General features: G+C 38.8%; 1 protein-coding gene across 1 annotated transcript; it reads left to right on the forward strand.

The window, feature by feature from the left end:
* Positions 1–3,606: 3,606 nt before the first annotated feature.
* LOC135475243 (4-hydroxybutyrate coenzyme A transferase-like) lies at positions 3,607–18,589 on the forward strand. The gene is made up of 8 exons (XM_064755067.1): positions 3,607–3,822; positions 5,994–6,146; positions 11,670–11,909; positions 12,951–13,139; positions 13,530–13,745; positions 16,142–16,279; positions 17,546–17,674; positions 18,384–18,589. The coding sequence occupies exons 1-8, from the start codon at positions 3,654–3,656 to the stop codon at positions 18,566–18,568; spliced, it is 1,419 nt and encodes a 472-aa protein (XP_064611137.1). The 5' UTR covers positions 3,607–3,653; the 3' UTR covers positions 18,569–18,589.
* Positions 18,590–20,244: the final 1,655 nt, after the last annotated feature.

Below are 20,244 nucleotides of genomic sequence, written 5' to 3' on the forward strand. Positions count from 1 at the left end.
GGCTTAATGATCAAAAAGCAACAATTATAAAAGCGGTTTCAGTAAAGCCAAATCAAAATAATACCTTCATACGTGCATGAAGGTACATAGATATCTCCATGATTCGCGTTTTCTTTTATCGGCGGTTTATAGCACTTGACGTGTTAAGTCGATCATGCAAGCCTAAACATTTACATGCAGTTGGAAATAAGTTTGAAATCGGACTTGAGGACTTTGAACTATCATTTTGGTAGACCCACATGTTTAGCTCAAAACTGTAGTAAGAGATGCTAGTTATAAGCTAAAGTTGGATAACACCAGAGGAGCCAAGACAGTAGACTATATGCACAAGTGGTGGAGGCAAACGGTCAGATAATCGGCGAAGAGCCGGCCTGGAGCTAGCCCTTAATTGTCAAAGTATACTCAAGTTAGGGTTTTATTTTAACTTACTATATACCTATATAGCACCATGGTTTAGGCAGAATTTGGCACAAACAAAAATGTAATGATATTAACTGACAGAACAGTCTAGAACTGTTCCGCTGTGTTGTCATCGCATGTAATAAACATTCTCACTCAGTTTGTCATGATTCTCATATGTAATGATTATCACGACCCAACAAAATTCTCTGAAAAATAACGAATCCATAGTTCAGCTGCTTTATCTGTGGGAACATGCAGCGTCAACACTTAATTACACCCGGAACCGCGGCACAGGAACACGGATGTTGTCGGCCTACAGGGACATTGCGTACGTGCAACAACATACTCGTCCGACCGCATACGTGAAGGGTGTGATATCATGATATCACAATAAAATAATGCGTTACACCGCTTCATATCAATTTAGTATGCAGAGTCATCAGTTATAAATGTATCGAGGTTACAATTTAAACTGATGCTGTTTCGATAAAATTTCATGTTTCCAACTGGAAACAGCAAGAACAACTTCAGATAAAGATTTTATATATGATATATTTAGGTTCATACTGAGATAAACTAGGTTTGAATTTGGCCCAGTTGGGTCAAATTTCTACTTTCCATGACTACAAACGGCAAGAAAATAGTTTTTTCAACGAGGCCATTTCATTTGAAGTCAAAGCGCTTTACTTAGGTACGGATTTCATGAATTTTATGACATACTATATTTTATATAGTTTTTGGTGCATGAGAGACCAGATTGGACTATGGATATGGAAAAAAGCTCCCGTGGATTTCACATTTGATGTGTAAACATAGATTGCTATATGCTGAGGTGTACGGAATGGGTTAAACTGGGAATCGAGTTTTCGATCAAATTTCTGCATTCCCTATAGCAACTGACTAGAAATAGTAAGTTTCAACGACGTTATATGTAATAGCAATATATAATAATCACTCCGTTTCACACGGGATTTTCACACACAGTTCTGTACATTTCCAGATCAAAGTTATAAAACTTGTTCAAATCACCCATAAAAAATACATAGCCATAAAAGAGACGGTCGCGTAGTAATAACCCACCAAAAATGCACACTCGGTCAAAAATGTCAATTTTTCGTTCAAACGAGGCACTAAGTCTTTAATTTACATTGTGAAGATCAACGTTAACCAGAAAAATATTTTTACTGAAACTTTCATGAATGGATTTCTACGTGCTGTCAACGTTTCGCGTTGGTTAATGTTTGTCTTCAGATGTAAAAAATAAACTTTATAATTTTGTCATATTTTGGCAAGTTTAAAATCCTCATTACATACCACAAGAAGACACAGTATATGTAGGCTTATAAACGTACATAATGTCTCTTCGTCGTCAAACGAAAAATTGTGAAGTACGACCTAAAGCCTCAAGCATACATACATATATACGTTTATTTTATTCATTTATATGGTGTTACGCCGTACACTGCAGAATATTTCACTTAAACGACGGCGACCAGTACTACGGGAGGGAGCCGGGGAAAAACTCGGCAGAACATACATACACACGTACATGTATACATGCATACATATGTAGAACACATGCAGTGTGCAGACCCCTACCATATATATATATATATATATATATATATATATATATATATATATATATATATATATATAATTTATTATTTTGACGACATGCTGGCGTCCTCTCCGGCCATACGTGGGAAGATGTGGCAACAACGTGCGGATGGTCGTGGGTTTCCCCTGGGCTCTGCCGGGTTCCCTCCCACCATGATGCTGTCCGCCGTTGTATAAGTGAAATATTCTTGAATACAGCGTTAAGCACAAATCAAATAAATAAATAAATATTACTTTGACGAAGAACCGTTAATAAACCGGATTTTAATTCCTAGCAGTAGGCCTACACATATACTTGGCCCATCCCCGATGTATATAATCAATGCTTAGCATCAGAGGAGGAAACAGTGCTATAAGAATGTCTATTAAAACGTCTGTAAGACATGACCCGACTCCATCGGGAATGAAAAAACAACTATATTGGGTAGGCCTAGGGCGTGAAAAAAAGGCGAAGTGGAGGCGTATACGTAGGCCCACGTGTGTAGGCTATATCATATTTGGGCATACGTGAAGTGCTCCATCGGCAGTTCTGCGTGAATGTCACAGCTAGAATTAATCATCATCGATCGATAAATAAATTGGGCATACGTGCAGCATTGCAGTGAATGAATACCCCACATGAACATCGATCAACCCACGAACGCGCGAATCCACATTTGCGGCAACGTGAGAGCTGGAGGACTAGTCTTAAGTTTTGGTCTTAAGAAATTAAATGTACTCTGAAGGCTATAGGCCTATATATAATATGTGTATACTGCTACTTCGGCGGTCATCTTTATAAAGGCCCCGGCGTTATTTGATAATTTGATCTTACTTAAAAGAGGTGAGTGGAAATCAGTTAAATGTAAATACATGTATATACGGTAAGGTATAGGCCCATATATGGGTCAGGTAGGCCTATTTACAATGTATGTACAAATTAATAATATGTTCTTAACGCCCCTATTAACTTAACAATATTCAGATGTTACATTTTTGGCATATGAAAACATATACACTATTTGACTGGAGCTTTTATGACCTCCATGTCATGTACTTGTATCTTCCTGCATATCACGCCAGTCTTCCTGTCAACATCTTTTTAGTGCTGCCTCAGTGTACAAACGCCATGCCGTTCGAAGATGCTGAGAAGACAAGCCCTTTCAATTTTTCAGTTCAAATTTCCGTTCTATCTTCATTAAGAGAGCAACATTAAGGACAAGTAACTCCGGAGTCAATCTCCTCCGGCTAGACGTAATCAGTGTTGTAGCTATTATCTTATATTATCTTATCATTAAATATTTTTGTACGAATGATGGTAGTAAGATAAAGGCCTAGGCCTATGTCGATTGAAAATTTTGGCGGTTTGATGAAAAACGCGTGCAATAATACAAGTCATTGGGATTTACTGTTCGACCCGTTTAAAAATGCAGATATATAGGCTGTACGAAAAATTTCCTCAAACAAATGTTTTACAAAGATAAGCCACATTTTGGAATAGATATAGCCTGGGCCGGCGTCAAGTTTACATAGATGTCAGGACAGTGCTGCAGAGGTTTGAAAGCCAGTCATACACAGATCCTATCGCTGCGAGAAGTGTGTGACCTCCAGTCCGGTGAAGGTGATCAGCTGTAAGCAGGCGGTACATCACCATGGCTTTACGTTCCGTGGCTAGGGTTACTGGCCTCTTGGAAAGGCATGTTCCCTTAATCACAGCCAACAGACAATTTTATCTGTATTCACCTGAGCCATTCCACCCTCTCGTTGACTGCACCCCTCGATGGACGTCGTCAGAGGATGCCGTGAAAGTGGTCGAGTCAGGTAGGTTATTACTAGTTAGACACGGAAAATGACCACCCAGTAATTACAGGGTAATTTGACATGACAGTTCAGATAATAACATTCTCCTGAAGCCGCCCAAAATGCCGTTCTCGATGAAGGTGGCAAAAATTGGGGGGAGTTGTAAGGACTAGGGTTATATAATTTACGTGTAGCCCCAGATGGCAACTTTAACCCCTTTCTTTATATTGGAGTTCATGCTGGCTTCCTCTCCGGCCGTAAGTGGGAAGGTCTGGCTAAAACCAGCGGATGGTCGTGGGTTTCCCCCGGGCTCTGCCCGGTTTCCACCCATCATAATGTTGGCCGCCGTCGTATGAGTGAAATATTTTTGAGTAAAGTGTAAAGTACCAATGAAAATAAATAAAATTCTTTATATTGGACTGACGAAGTATCGCAGTCACAGGGGGAACAATAGGTACACCATATACCAATTTACGCCATGTCCGATAAGTCCTTTCCAAACAATGGCTGCAGTCCAAAAGCAGTGTCAACTTTGATTCTTACCGCTCAACTCGCCCGCACATGCAACACCTCACATATATTCCACTTGGTAAGGACACACGAGACCCAATTTCAGCTCACAGTTATGGCTAAAGCAGCCATTTTACCGTTACCACAGTTATGGGCCTTGAAAAAGTTATTGTTCCCATATGGCGAATAGGTGAAACCTGAAAGATGTGTCGTGAATACGGGGCTGGTGTGCCATTACCGATTGGCAAATGCCTGGGATGTTGTGCGCACGGTCAAGCTGAGAGGGAAGAGTCAAAGTTGACACCACTTTGGAACTGCAGTCATTGTTTGGAGAGGACTTAATCGGTGGATGGTTTGCCATTGGTTCCCCCTGTGGCTACAATACTTTGCCAGCCTAGTATAAAGAGAGGATTTGAAGTATTGCTTATACCAATACACCACTGGAGTTGATGTATTAGAATGTTGTTTTTAGACGCCTTTAAGATGGATGAACATGGTAAGGGTTGAATGCACATGTGGGTGTGTCACATGGTTTTGTCCCATGAACTACATCTGAAAAGGGTCTCCTCCATATTTGGATAACCTAATTCAGCGAAGGAGGAATGAATTGATGTAAGTAGTGATGTAGAAACTTAAACGTAAATATAACCCTAGTCTTTACAACAGCCAGATATGGGCTTTGTGGTCGCGTGTTTGAATCTAGCTTCAAAAGTTCAGAAGTAAGTTGCACGTTTACAACGTAGGTTTATCTGACACTGTCATGCAGTGTCACTGAGAAATGTCTGCGTGGAACCTGACTGGTAAAGGGTGGAGGTTTAAATTTCAATCAACCTATACAGTGCTGAAGTAGGCCTATAGAGGGATTGCACATGACGTCGTCACTTTGGCAGAACAGTAGCCAGGTAGCCATATTGGAGTCCTGTTAACATGAGCTGCTATAGCCACAGTACTCCAATATGGCTACGAGAAGTAGGTCATGCAATCCTTCTATACAGTTTCACTTGAACTAAGGGTAGCCATATTAGTCTATCTGGCAACAAAAATGAAAAAGCAACGATGTTAGCACCTTATAGAGGTTAATGTTCCAAAACACAGGCCTTCAGTGTAGGAGAAACTCTGATCACATAAATGAAATAATGAATGAATAAATCATTAAGTTTAGCTATAAAATCCTGACCATGGTTGAGAGATGCTTATTTATTATTTATGTAAAGGTGAAATGTCAGGATTTCCTTCACTGATAAATGGGATATTTCAGTCGGTTTGATATCACTTTTTTCATCACCATGACATTTTAATATTTCACACCCAGGCGTGAAAAACCATAATCTGTTTGTGGATTCCCACGACTAAAAACACTGCTTAAACTTGTTCAAATACACAAAATCATGACATTGTCAAAATGTAAATTACAAACAGAACATTGCACACTGAGTCTGAATATCGAAACTATTTTTCAATTGAGAGGTGAGAGTGATAACCCATTAGACACAAAGCTGATAACAGATTGTTAATGGTAAAACCAAAAAGACTTTCCTGTCTTTTGTCCGATAAGAACGCATCAGTTAAAGAACTTTTATGAGCAAACTTATGTTGCAAATGAAAATGATATAATGAATCCATCAGACCATATTATTTGTCATGAAACTGTTTGTTGTGCATCAATTTGTTTATTTCTCTAGGCAACAGGGTGTTTATTCATAGTGCCGCAGCCACGCCGTTGAAGCTGGTCGACGCAATGGTGGAGTATGGCATCAAGGAGAAACTCAAGGATGTAGAATGTATCCACATTCACACAGAGGGTCCAGCATCTTATAACAAACCAGAGTGTGACGGTAAATATCCACATTCACACAGAGGGACCAGCATCTTATAACAAACCAGAGTGTGACGGTAAATATCCACATTCACACAGAGGGTCCAGCATCTTATAACAAACCAGAGTGTGACGGTAAATATCCACATTCACACAGAGGGACCAGCATCTTATAACAAACCAGAGTGTGACGGTAAATATCCACATTCACACAGAGGGTCCAGCATCTTATAACAAAACAGAGTGTGACGGTAAATATCCACATTCACACAGAGGGACCAGCATCTTATAACAAAACAGAGTGTGACAGTAGATATCCACATTCACACAGAGGGACCAGCATCTTATAACAAAACAGAGTGTGACAGTAGATATCCACATTCACACAGAGGGTCCAGCATCTTATAACAAACCACAGTGTGACGGTAAATATCCACATTCACACAGAGGGACCAGCATCTTATAACAAAACAGAGTGTGATGGTAAATATCCACGTTCACACAGAGGGACCAGCATCTTATAACAAAACAGAGTGTGATGGTAAATATCCACATTCACACAGAGGGACCAGCATCTTATAACAAAACAGAGTGTGACAGTAGATATCCACATTCACACAGAGGGTCCAGCATCTTATAACAAAACAGAGTGTGACAGTAGATATCCACATTCACACAGAGGGACCAGCATCTTATAACAAACCAGAGTGTGACAGTAGATATCCACATTCACACAGAGGGACCAGCATCTTATAACAAAACAGAGTGTGACAGTAGATATCCACATTCACACAGAGGGTCCAGCATCTTATAACAAACCACAGTGTGACGGTAAATATCCACATTCACACAGAGGGACCAGCATCTTATAACAAACCAGAGTGTGACGGTAAATATCCACATTCACACAGAGGGACCAGCATCTTATAACAAAACAGAGTGTGACAGTAGATATCCACATTCACACAGAGGGACCAGCATCTTATAACAAAACAGAGTGTGACAGTAGATATCCACATTCACACAGAGGGACCAGCATCTTATAACAAAACAGAGTGTGACAGTAGATATCCACATTCACACAGAGGGTCCAGCATCTTATAACAAACCAGAGTGTGACGGTAAATATCCACATTCACACAGAGGGTCCAGCATCTTATAACAAACCAGAGTGTGACGGTAAATATCCACATTCACACAGAGGGACCAGCATCTTATAACAAACCAGAGTGTGACAGTAGATATCCACATTCACACAGAGGGTCCAGCATCTTATAACAAACCAGAGTGTGACGGTAAATATCCACATTCACACAGAGGGACCAGCATCTTATAACAAACCAGAGTGTGACGGTAAATATCCACATTCACACAGAGGGACCAGCATCTTATAACAAACCAGAGTGTGACAGTAGATATCCACATTCACACAGAGGGACCAGCATCTTATAACAAAACAGAGTGTGACAGTAGATATCCACATTCACACAGAGGGTCCAGCATCTTATAACAAACCAGAGTGTGACGGTAAATATCCACATTCACACAGAGGGACCAGCATCTTATAACAAACCAGAGTGTGACGGTAAATATCCACATTCACACAGAGGGACCAGCATCTTATAACAAAACAGATTGTGACAGTAAATATCCACATTCACACAGAGGGTCCAGCATCTTATAACAAACCAGAGTGTGACGGTAAATATCCACATTCACACAGAGGGACCAGCATCTTATAACAAACCAGAGTGTGAGGGTAAATATCCACATTCACACAGAGGGTCCAGCATCTTATAACAAACCAGAGTGTGACAGTAAATATCCACATTCACACAGAGGGACCAGCATCTTATAACAAACCAGAGTGTGACAGTAAATATCCACATTCACACAGAGGGTCCAGCATCTTATAACAAACCAGAGTGTGATGGTAAATATCCACATTCACACAGAGGGACCAGCATCTTATAACAAAACAGAGTGTGACAGTAGATATCCACATTCACACAGAGGGTCCAGCATCTTATAACAAAACAGAGTGTGACGGTAAATATCCACATTCACACAGAGGGTCCAGCATCTTATAACAAAACAGAGTGTGACAGTAGATATCCACATTCACACAGAGGGACCAGCATCTTATAACAAACCAGAGTGTGACGGTAAATATCCACATTCACACAGAGGGTCCAGCATCTTATAACAAACCAGAGTGTGACGGTAAATATCCACATTCACACAGAGGGACCAGCATCTTATAACAAACCAGAGTGTGACGGTAAATATCCACATTCACACAGAGGGACCAGCATCTTATAACAAACCAGAGTGTGACGGTAAATATCCACATTCACACAGAGGGACCAGCATCTTATAACAAACCAGAGTGTGACGGTAAATATCCACATTCACACAGAGGGACCAGCATCTTATAACAAACCAGAGTGTGACGGTAAATATCCACATTCACACAGAGGGTCCAGCATCTTATAACAAAACAGAGTGTGACGGTAAATATCCACATTCACACAGAGGGACCAGCATCTTATAACAAACCAGAGTGTGACGGTAAATATCCACATTCACACAAAGGGACCAGCTTCTTATAACAAACCAGAGTGTGACGGTAAATATCCACGTTCACACAGAGGGACCAGCATTTTATAACAAACCAGAGTGTGACGGTAAATATCCACATTCACACAGAGGGACCAGCATCTTATAACAAACCAGAGTGTGACAGTAGATATCCACGTTCACACAGAGGGACCAGCATCTTATAACAAACCAGAGTGTGACGGTAAATATCCACATTCACACAGAGGGTCCAGCATCTTATAACAAAACAGAGTGTGACGGTAAATATCCACATTCACACAGAGGGACCAGCATCTTATAACAAACCAGAGTGTGACGGTAAATATCCACATTCACACAGAGGGTCCAGCATCTTATAACAAAACAGAGTGTGACGGTAAATATCCACATTCACACAGAGGGACCAGCATCTTATAACAAACCAGAGTGTGACGGTAAATATCCACATTCACACAGAGGGACCAGCATCTTATAACAAACCAGAGTGTGACAGTAGATATCCATATTCACACAGAGGGACCAGCATCTTATAACAAACCAGAGTGTGACGGTAAATATCCACATTCACACAGAGGGACCAGCATCTTATAACAAAACAGAGTGTGACAGTAGATATCCACATTCACACAGAGGGACCAGCATTTTATATCAGACCAGAGTGCGATGGTAAATATCCACATTCACACAGAGGGACCAGCATCTTATAACAAAACAGAGTGTGACAGTAGATATCCATATTCACACAGAGGGACCAGCATCTTATAACAAACCAGAGTGTGACGGTAAATATCCACATTCACACAGAGGGACCAGCATCTTATAACAAACCAGAGTGTGACGGTAAATATCCACATTCACACAGAGGGACCAGCATCTTATAACAAACCAGAGTGTGACGGTAAATATCCACATTCACACAGAGGGACCAGCATCTTATAACAAACCAGAGTGTGACGGTAAATATCCACATTCACACAGAGGGTCCAGCATCTTATAACAAAACAGAGTGTGACGGTAAATATCCACATTCACACAGAGGGACCAGCATCTTATAACAAACCAGAGTGTGACGGTAAATATCCACATTCACACAGAGGGACCAGCATCTTATAACAAACCAGAGTGTGACAGTAGATATCCATATTCACACAGAGGGACCAGCATCTTATAACAAACCAGAGTGTGACAGTAGATATCCACATTCACACAGAGGGACCAGCATCTTATAACAAAACAGAGTGTGACAGTAGATATCCACATTCACACAGAGGGACCAGCATCTTATAACAAACCAGAGTGCGATGGTAAATATCCACATTCACACAGAGGGTCCAGCATCTTATAACAAACCAGAGTGTGACGGTAAATATCCACATTCACACAGAGGGACCAGCATCTTATAACAAACCAGAGTGTGACGGTAAATATCCACATTCACACAGAGGGTCCAGCATCTTATAACAAAACAGAGTGTGACGGTAAATATCCACATTCACACAGAGGGTCCAGCATCTTATAACAAAACAGAGTGTGACAGTAGATATCCACATTCACACAGAGGGTCCAGCATCTTATAACAAACCAGAGTGTGACGGTAAATATCCACATTCACACAGAGGGTCCAGCATCTTATAACAAACCAGAGTGTGACGGTAGATATCCACATTCACACAGAGGGACCAGCATCTTATAACAAACCAGAGTGTGACAGTAGATATCCACATTCACACAGAGGGACCAGCTTCTTATAACAAACCAGAGTGTGACGGTAAATATCCACATTCACACAGAGGGACCAGCATCTTATAACAAAACAGAGTGCGACGGTAAATATTCACGTTCACACAGAGGGACCAGCATCTTATAACAAACCAGAGTGTGACAGTAGATATCCACATTCACACAGAGGAACCATGATCTTATAACAAACCAGAGTGTGACGGTAAATATCCACATTCACACAGAGGGACCAGCATCTTATAACAAAACAGATTGTGACAGTAAATATCCACATTCACACAGAGGGACCAGCATCTTATAACAAACCAGAGTGTGACAGTAAATATCCACATTCACACAGAGGGACCATGATCTTATAACAAACCAGAGTGTGACGGTAAATATCCACGTTCACACAGAGGGACCAGCATTTTATAACAAAACAGAGTGTGACAGTAGATATCCACATTCACACAGAGGGACCAGCATCTTGTAACAAAACAGAGTGTGACGGTAAATATCCACATTCACACAGAGGGACCAGCATCTTATAACAAACCAGAATGTGACAGTAAATATCCACATTCACACAGAGGAACCATGATCTTATAACAAACCAGAGTGTGACGGTAAATATCCACATTCACACAGAGGGACCAGCATCTTATAACAAACCAGAGTGTGACGGTAAATATCCACATTCACACAGAGGGACCATGATAAGTAGATAGGTGTTTTGAGGTTTGTGGGCAAGGTAAGCTGATATCCTACTCAGAAAGTATGTTTCAACTAAAGTAATATTTTATAACACTTGTTTGCCCCTGAAAGAGAAAATTTTGAAGCAAGATTTTAGGTCATTTACTGTAAACAAATGGAGGTATGTAGGACCTCAAGTGAAAAATCTACATTCACACTGAGGGAACAGCATCTACACTAATAACATGGCTTTAAAAATAGTTGGCCTTGAAGTGGGGGGCGGGGGGAGTGAAGGAAAAGAAGAGGTATCCATCTTATAAAACACACAGTGAAAGTATTGTGTATTGAAAGTATGTTAGTATGATTCTAACCGCTTCATTTTACAAAAAAAAAAATTGTATGTGACTGATATGGGTAGCATTGAATTATGTGTATTGTTTTTTGGGGAAGGGGGGGGGGAGGTTGTCACTTTCATTTTCAGTTCTTGTCCACAGTATATAACTATATTCTTCTGCTTTAATTTCAGGTATTTTCCGGAGTAGTTCCTTATTTACTGGAGCAAACTGCCGAGCGGCTATAAATAGTGGCAGAGCAGACTACACTCCCATATTTCTGGGTGAAATCCCACTGCTCTTCCGAAGGAAGATTCTGAATTTGGATGTTGCCCTCATCTCAGTCAGTCCACCAGACAAACATGGCTTCTGTACGCTTGGACCCAGTGTAGATTGTACTCGAGCAGCCATACAAAATGCAAAGTACATCATCGGTGAGTGTGTGGTTAGTACTCACTAGTTACCTCCCTTAGATTAACAGACTCTCAGCATGTTCGGTACAGCAATTGAGTGCAGTCAGATGCAAATCCCTTATCTTTGAACCAGGTCTGAATTTAAGTCACATTTTGGAAATCAAATGGAGAAAAATCTACTTTTCATGAACTGAGCAAGACCTTTCCAATCAATACCCATAAACCTGACTGCAGTCATATAGTGAAGCTAAAGAACTTCTTCCAAATCAAATTGATAAATAAATGAAAAGGCCCTATATAGTGAAATATTGTTTGACGTACCATTTATATCGATTAACATTCATTCATTTTCGTGAAGCATGCTACTATACATATGCTAATAGAAAATTGTAATTAAGATTTTGATACTGGTGTAGACAGTTTGTAACTTCTGTATGCTGCCCATTCAATTACAACTTTTACATATGCGTGTATATTAAGACATTTCTGTCTACCAACTTTATAATTCTCTAATCAAGGGTTACATGTATTAATTAGTACTTTTCAGGATATTACATGTAGATCATATATGTACTTTTGACATTATTATGAGATTTGACTCGATGGACAGAGGCCTCTGTGGCTCAGTTGGTAAGCGCACTAGCGCAGCGTAATGACCCAGGAGCCTCTCACCAATGAGCTGAGTTCAAGTCCAGCTCATGCTGGCTTCCTCTCTGGCCGTAAGTGGGAAGGTCTGCCAGCACCTTCGGATGGTCTTGGGTTTCTGCTCGGTTTCTTCCCACCATAATGCTGGCAGCTGTCGTCTAAGTGAAATATTCTTGAGTACGGCATAAAGCACCAATCAAATGAATAAATAAATTGAATCGATAGACAGATTTGAGGCATATCCTTATGTACATGTATGCATTTTGACCTGTAAATGTATGAACTCCAGCAAATTGATAATATTGTCCATGAATATTCTTGTGCAGTGGTAGCTATTATTATCAAAAACTTTTTTTATTTTATTTCAAATTTTATTCACTTCTTGAAATGAACTAATTTATGTGTTCCCTGTTGCAGGTTTGGTCAACCAGAAGATGCCAAGGACGTTTGGGGATGGAGTCATCCACAGTTCACATTTTGATGCGATGGTGGAAGAGGATTTGCCTCTTTATGAGTTAAAAACACACAAGCCAAGCCCTGCAGAAAAGGCTATTGGTCAGTTGATTGCAGACAACCTTGTTCAGGATGGGGCTACTTTACAGATGGGTGAGTGTAAATTTTGTAGGATTACTAGTTCATACTGAAAGCAGTTCCCTGGCTTACTAGAGGCAAACTCTTGACACTATCGTGACAACTTACGCTTGGGCCTTAATGTATCTAACCCTCTTTTAAAAATATGTAAAATGTATTTATTTGGTTTGTTGGTGTTTTAGGTCCTCCTTAAGAATATTACTCTGACCTAAGACAGTATTATAATATGGTGGGAGGAAAGTGGGCAGAGCTCAGGGGAAACTCAAGGCCATTTGCAGGTTCCTAAATATGTAAAAAAAAAAACTTTAATTCATCACAGGTTGAAAGAGAGATTGTCATTAGGATATGTAAATTCAAGTAGCAAGAGACAACCTATCAATTTTGTGAACATTACCATCTCTACAGGTATTGGCAGTATACCTGATGCTGTCCTGTCTGCTCTCAAGACCCACCGTGACCTTGGCATTCATTCTGAGATGGTGAGCGATGGAATCATTGACCTTGTGGATTGTGGTGCTGTGACAAATGCCCGTAAGGTCATCCAGACTGGCAAGATCGTCACTGGCTTTGCAATTGGGACTGAAAGACTGTACAAATTTTTGGATGACAATCCATTTATAGGTGAGTTTTGGAATGTTTGAGATGATTTATATACTTTCTTATTTTACAGATCTGATGAATGTTGTGAACTTTTTTCACTGTCCATAGTTTTTCTACTTAGCATTTATTTTTATATGCCCCACCTTAGGCAAAGCATATTGTTACAGCGATTTTGTCCATCTGTACGTCTGTATTTGTGTCGGGGCTATAATTGCAATTGTTTTCCACATAGTTTTAATTTTTGGCGTATACATAGATATACAGTCACGGCTCACATTTGTCCATTTTCACTTTTGCCATGGTAACCAGGTTTTCCTTACATATACTAAATAAATAGAAATGATTTCTTTTTCCAGGCTACAACTCCAATTGTTTTCCGCAGAAAGTTTTCATTTTTGTCAGACACATTTGTCATGTGGTTGTCATGGTAACCACGTACCTATCATCAACACCTATGAAGATTCCCATCAGGGGTTATATTCACTGCAGTGCTGTTGGTATTCTTTTATACATTTCAAACAAATGCATTTGTTGGGGCATATGTTGTGTTCACCTGAACTCTTCGTCATAAATTCCAGTGTGTTGAACAATCTCTTTGAGAAGTTATAAACTGAGTATTCCAACCTATAATTTATGCGGCAACAACAACATCATTGAGAATGTGTCAACATGTAGTCTTTCCAGTTCTTTGAAAACTTTTGACTGTATGAAGAGACCACAGTCCCAGTTTACAATGGAGGTAGTTGCAAACTGTGTCTGGCATAAATTACATGACAATGTATGGTGTAGAGATATGTCACCATGGTAAATGCACTTGGCGTACTGCATTGTAAAACAGGGCCCTGGTGTTTTCACATCCTTTGGGCTCTCTTATTAGTTTTCACCTGTACACAGCAGATGTTATTTCACTTGTGCACAACAGACGTAATTTCACTTGAAAGGACAGAGCAAGGAAACGGGACTGCTTGGCCTGGTATCAGTAAAGTGTGACTAGGTGGGGTGTCATATCTAGTGTCTTTGGCATGATTCTTTAGTGGTGGCAGTACTTTGGTGGCATGGATATGCCCTACTACAAGAAGACACTGTATATGTACACACAATTAATGACTCCCCGGCATACATACATACATGTACATACATACGTTTACCCTGGATTCTACGATGCACAGTTCAGAAGGCCACCAGCACCACTGTGGACCTGTTCTGGTGTGGGACATTATTTCATTTTGATGAGACTACATCAAAACACATGTACACATCATCACTGGGGTAAATGTATACCCAGGGTGCGGTTGTTTGAAACTGTTTCAAGACTTATTACCAAACTGAACTTTAAGCCAAGTCTTCAATTTTGTACTTAGCCCAAAAATAATTGTGTAACTGAATATTAAATATGTACTAAATCTGCTGCTTTTATACTCTGACTTTGAACAGCTATATTGGCTGCAGAGTTGGGCTAAAATCTTAAATATAAAACTTAACTTAATTGACTTAATACAAGTATTAGCTAATACACTTTCAAACAACTGGGCCCTGTATCTGCAGTAAATGGACATAGGGACATTTATGTGTTATTTTCTGTATACATGATTATCTATATGCACTGACTTTGGACAGGTTCCTACATTTATCTCTCTGTCAGATGGTTAGCCCATGATTCAGAAACCTCTCAAGGTCACTGTGAGGTCATGTCAACTTCAGACATGTTAGACATGCTTCCTCTCCGGTCAAACATAGGAAACTCCAGCAACTTGGGGATGATCGTGGCTTTCCACTGGGCTCTTCCCAGTTTCCTCTAACCATAATGCTGGCTGCCATTGTATAAGTGAAATGTTCTTGAGTGCGGTGTAAAACACCAGTGAAATAAATATATAAAATGAAGAAAAATAAAAGTCTTGTTTCTAACATTACAGCCCTCGCATGTATGTACACCAGAGTAGTTAATTTAAGGAAGTGTGTTGCAGTTGATCTCTTTGGTGTGTGCATTAAAGAAAAAAAGAGTCATGTTTAAAGACTTAAGAAGTCTTTAAACATGACTTTAAACATTAAAAATAATCAGATGAAGGAGGTTAAGTTTATGCATGAAGTTCTTGATTTTTTCTGCACTGTCATTAGTATGTTTCTGTAATTCTGTATTAGCCACTCAATGGCCTTCTCTTATGCATATCACTATCCATTATTATTTTTTCTCTGGACAGTATTTATGTCTGAAGTAAACACAATCAGTCTATCTATATAACTCCTGAATGAGATGTAACTAAGATTTATTACAACAAAAAACACACATTCCATATTTCACCAAAAATGTAATAATATTGAAATACACTTAATTTGTCACCAAACTGCTAGGGAACATGTACTGTGATCACAAACCCATCCCGTGCTTGTATTAATTGCATTCTGTTTTTCTGTTACAGTTATGTGTGATATTGCTTTCACCAACTCAACAGCCATCATTTGTCAGAATCCTAAAGTCACTGCCATAAACTCCTGTATAGAAGTGGACCTGACAGGACAAGTTGTATCAGACTCTATTGGAACAAGAATTTATTCTGGTTAGTGGATATAAGTATATTCCCTGTATTTTATCTCTTATTTTTTGTGAGCTTTTAATCCCAGTGGCCATTTTAAGGAAATCTGATATGCTGGGAAATAAGAATTTCATGAAATTTATCTCAAAAGATATTGTATCTCTTGCTAAAAATTAAATTATTTCCTGTCAAAACATGTGTACAGATTTTCCTGGTTTTGTACAGTTTTGAGAAGTACACGTATTAAGGTCATTGATGAAAGTGGTGAAAACTGAGTCATGCATGTTTTTGTACAACTCTGATGTTTTACTCATGTCCTTCTAGTTTCATCCACACTTAAAGCTGGTCATCATCTTATATATGAGCACAAATATGCTAAAGTGTTATTTTATACTGATGTCTATTATGTATGGGATCCACTTGTTTTCTGTTTCAGTGGTCAGTTTAACGCTTAAAGTCATAGCATGCAAAGTTTGGAGTCAATCCTTTACTTTTGAATATAAAAAAATATGTTATATATGTTCACAAGTGCTATCTTTACAGAGGGGATTTGTAACATGCCAGGTGTCACCATGTACAATGGTCGGTGTTAGTTTTAAATAAATCTCAAGAGAATAATTTAAAGAAAATTGGGGCATTAAAATCATCTAAATGTAAAAATAAATGTACTTTTAAAGTTTACCCTTGCATATGTTAGTTTTGTTCGTCAAAAGCAAAGTTAATCTTCAGGATATTTGTTTATCGCCCAGTGCAAGCCATCAGGAGATCCAGTATCATTGTTTCATGTTGGAAGCAGGTTTATTTAAAATATGAACTCAATTTGTATGTGGCATTGATTTATAATGAATTTATTATCATTTCAAAAGAAGCCTTAAAGTGTCTGTCAAAATATAACATACCCAAGACAGCAGCCTATTTATACCTCCTGTGCTTCTCAGGCAAAGCTTTATTTATGAATGTCATGATCACTGACTTATCTTTTGCTGTATATTTTATGAACAGTATGTGTTCTTGCTGTTATTTGTTCAGTAATATATATTGTCCTCTCATTGTGACATCTCTGTCACTGTTTAAGCTCCAGTGGAATGTTAATCATCACTGAAATGACATAATACATTCCACTACAGACTTCTGTCAGTATTCCAATAAATTAATCTTTACATGTGTCCTCTGTTAAACACCTTGCAATTATTTAACTAGAAGTTGAGGTTTTCCCACTGTACAGGTATGTAAATATACATGTAACTGATGATTAAGGTGTCTGACCCTCACTCTTTTTATTTGCATTAGGGGTGGGAGGTCAGATTGACTTTGTCCGCGGGGCGGCACTCAGTCTGGATGGCCTAGGGAAGCCTGTACTAGCCATGCCATCTACCACCAACAAAGGAGAGTCAAAGATAGTTCCATTCATCAAAGAAGGTAACCTCCAGTGTATTACGAGAATTATTCTCATGCAGAAAAATGAAGTGAGCATCAGGAGAAAGGCCATTGAAAACTCTCTCTGTAATTGTGTGTGACATTTTAGCTGAATCATATGTATGCTGTCAAATATTACATTCTGTAAGGTGGCCTTTTTTTCTTTATATTCAGAATTTTTAGAGAACATTATTTAAGTAATCGTTTACTCATTTGTAATAAGAGCAGTTCTATTAACCAAAGCTATATTCAGGGAAAAAGATTTTGTGACGTCAGAGTACCTAAACACAATTAAGCTATGCGGTTCATGAAGCCCAAACAATACAAACATTGAATGTATTTAACTCTCTTCAGTGAAATATAAGAAAGTAAATGAAAGTATTTTTGCACAGTCTTCCATCTGATGAACCTTACTTTATCTGTCAGTTTAATACTACAGGTACATGTATACATATGATATTTGCATGAATGTCGTCATGTATTTTGAAAATAACTTTCTATGATGTGGATATATACAGGTATGTTTTATCAAGAGTATTTAAGGACATTGATTGTTGTGAGGTGTACACTGAAGATAATTCCACAGAATTACACATACATGTATTCTTCAGGAGTGTTCATCCAAAGGAAAAAAATAAATAAATAAATTAAAAAAATGAATAAAGTTGAAGAAGTAGTTGTTTTACAAATATGGTTTTATTCTTGGTGACAGGTGCTGGTGTTGTGACAACGAGAGCCCATGTCCACTACATAGTCACGGAGCACGGCATCGCCTATTTATTCGGAAAGAATCTCAGGCAGCGAGCATACGAGCTGATCAAGATAGCTCATCCTGATCACCGGGAAAGTCTAGAGAAAGCTGCATTTAACAGGCTCAAATGTATGCCTTCACCTTAAGCTCATGATGTTATAATGGAGGATCAGGTGTGGCAGAGACACTTCAGTATGCATGGAAAGTAAGGAAGTGCAGAATGTGGTAGTAGATTGTCAGCCGTAAATAGTATCTGCTTGAAGAATTCCGTGTCTTCAGCAAATCATGGGGAAATATATATGTACTGGGGTTTGAGGGATTGAGTCTCTTTTAATTTAAATATTTTAATGCTATTAGAGATCAGTAGATTTTAATGAAAAGATTAGATGTAGCACCAAAAAAAAATCACATTAATGTATGCATAAATTTACGTTCATTTTTAAGCTTTATACTTTTATTGTTTTCCCATACTATTTAATACTAATTATTTCACCTCAATATCGTCTTGTAATCTGTTATGCCGGTGTGGATTTTTACAGTTAGTATGTGTACAAGTGATTTTTTACATGTATCTTATTGGGGCTTATATTTTTGTTTAAAACATCTTCGCATGTAAATAATAATATTGTATGTCATGAAGTAGTTTAAATAGGTGAATGTTTTCACTTTTCTGATGAAGGCAAAGTGATAAGCTGATTGAGCATGTTCAAAAACCTATGGTTCTGTTTTAAAGTGCTATCTTACTTGATCTTATTAGGATTGTTGTAGGGTGTAAACCGTACTGGTATATTATAAATCAAATTTACTGCTGTTGTTGTGCTAAATTTCCAGGCAGAAATGCCTTATTTTGTGATATTGTGTAGTAAAGTAAGGTTGATGTTAAAGTGCATGCTAAATTATATTATGAACTGACACACTATAGAGATGCAGTTGTTTCAGGGACATGAGACATGCTTTAATTAATAACAAGTACAAACAGTTCCAATGTTTCTAGAATTACATGCCAGAAAAAAAATAGCCTTAGAGTTCGTGTGTTTGTTTCTTTGAGATTTTTTCAGGGGCACACTGGCATATGTTCCAGCAGGTGTTGTGTTGTAGTGTTAAACTAGATATCAACACAGCCAAGTCATATAATATTAAAACAGCACCTTTGGTACTGTATCGATTGCATATTTCACTGTTGTAATAACTGTATTAATATTTTGCCTATTTTCTGCAAATTTTCAAGTGAAGCAAATGTTGAAGTGATATAGCTCAGGAGCCTGTGTATTTGGTATGCAGTCCTCCTAACGATCATTTATGTACTTGTACCTCTCAATCATGCAAGGATGTGATATCGAAATAACAAGGACCAAGAACAGTTTTGTTTCTTTGAATTCATTAATCAAAGCACTTAGGAATACCCTGATGACTTCATGAAAGATAATGGGTACATTCTTCTCGGCAAATAGAAACCCAGCCATACAGTAGCATGTGTGCCTCACCCATGTAGCTTTGTGCAACTAGCTTCAGGAGGTTTTGTCCACCAACAAATTTTCGGGCTAGCCTGTTGTTTTTTTTTTGTCACTGGTGACGTCCAAATTTCATGTAAGCCAAATCAAAACTAGATTGGCAGACAGGAAAAACTGTGCTGTGATTGTATACCTCTTAGTCTGTGTTGACTCCGGATGTTTCTCAGTTAAATTCAGTCATTGCAGTTTGGCAAAACCCTTAGAGGGCTCTACACGGGAGGGTTCACCAACTGACAGAAAGTCTTGAAAATAAAACGCCTGCAATTGATTTTTATCTGTCAGCCTTTTCCTGGTGAGCTTTCTCTTAAATT

The sequence above is a fragment of the Liolophura sinensis genome, chromosome 9 (assembly GCF_032854445.1).
Source record: "Liolophura sinensis isolate JHLJ2023 chromosome 9, CUHK_Ljap_v2, whole genome shotgun sequence".
Taxonomy (NCBI): Eukaryota; Metazoa; Mollusca; class Polyplacophora; order Chitonida; family Chitonidae; genus Liolophura; species Liolophura sinensis.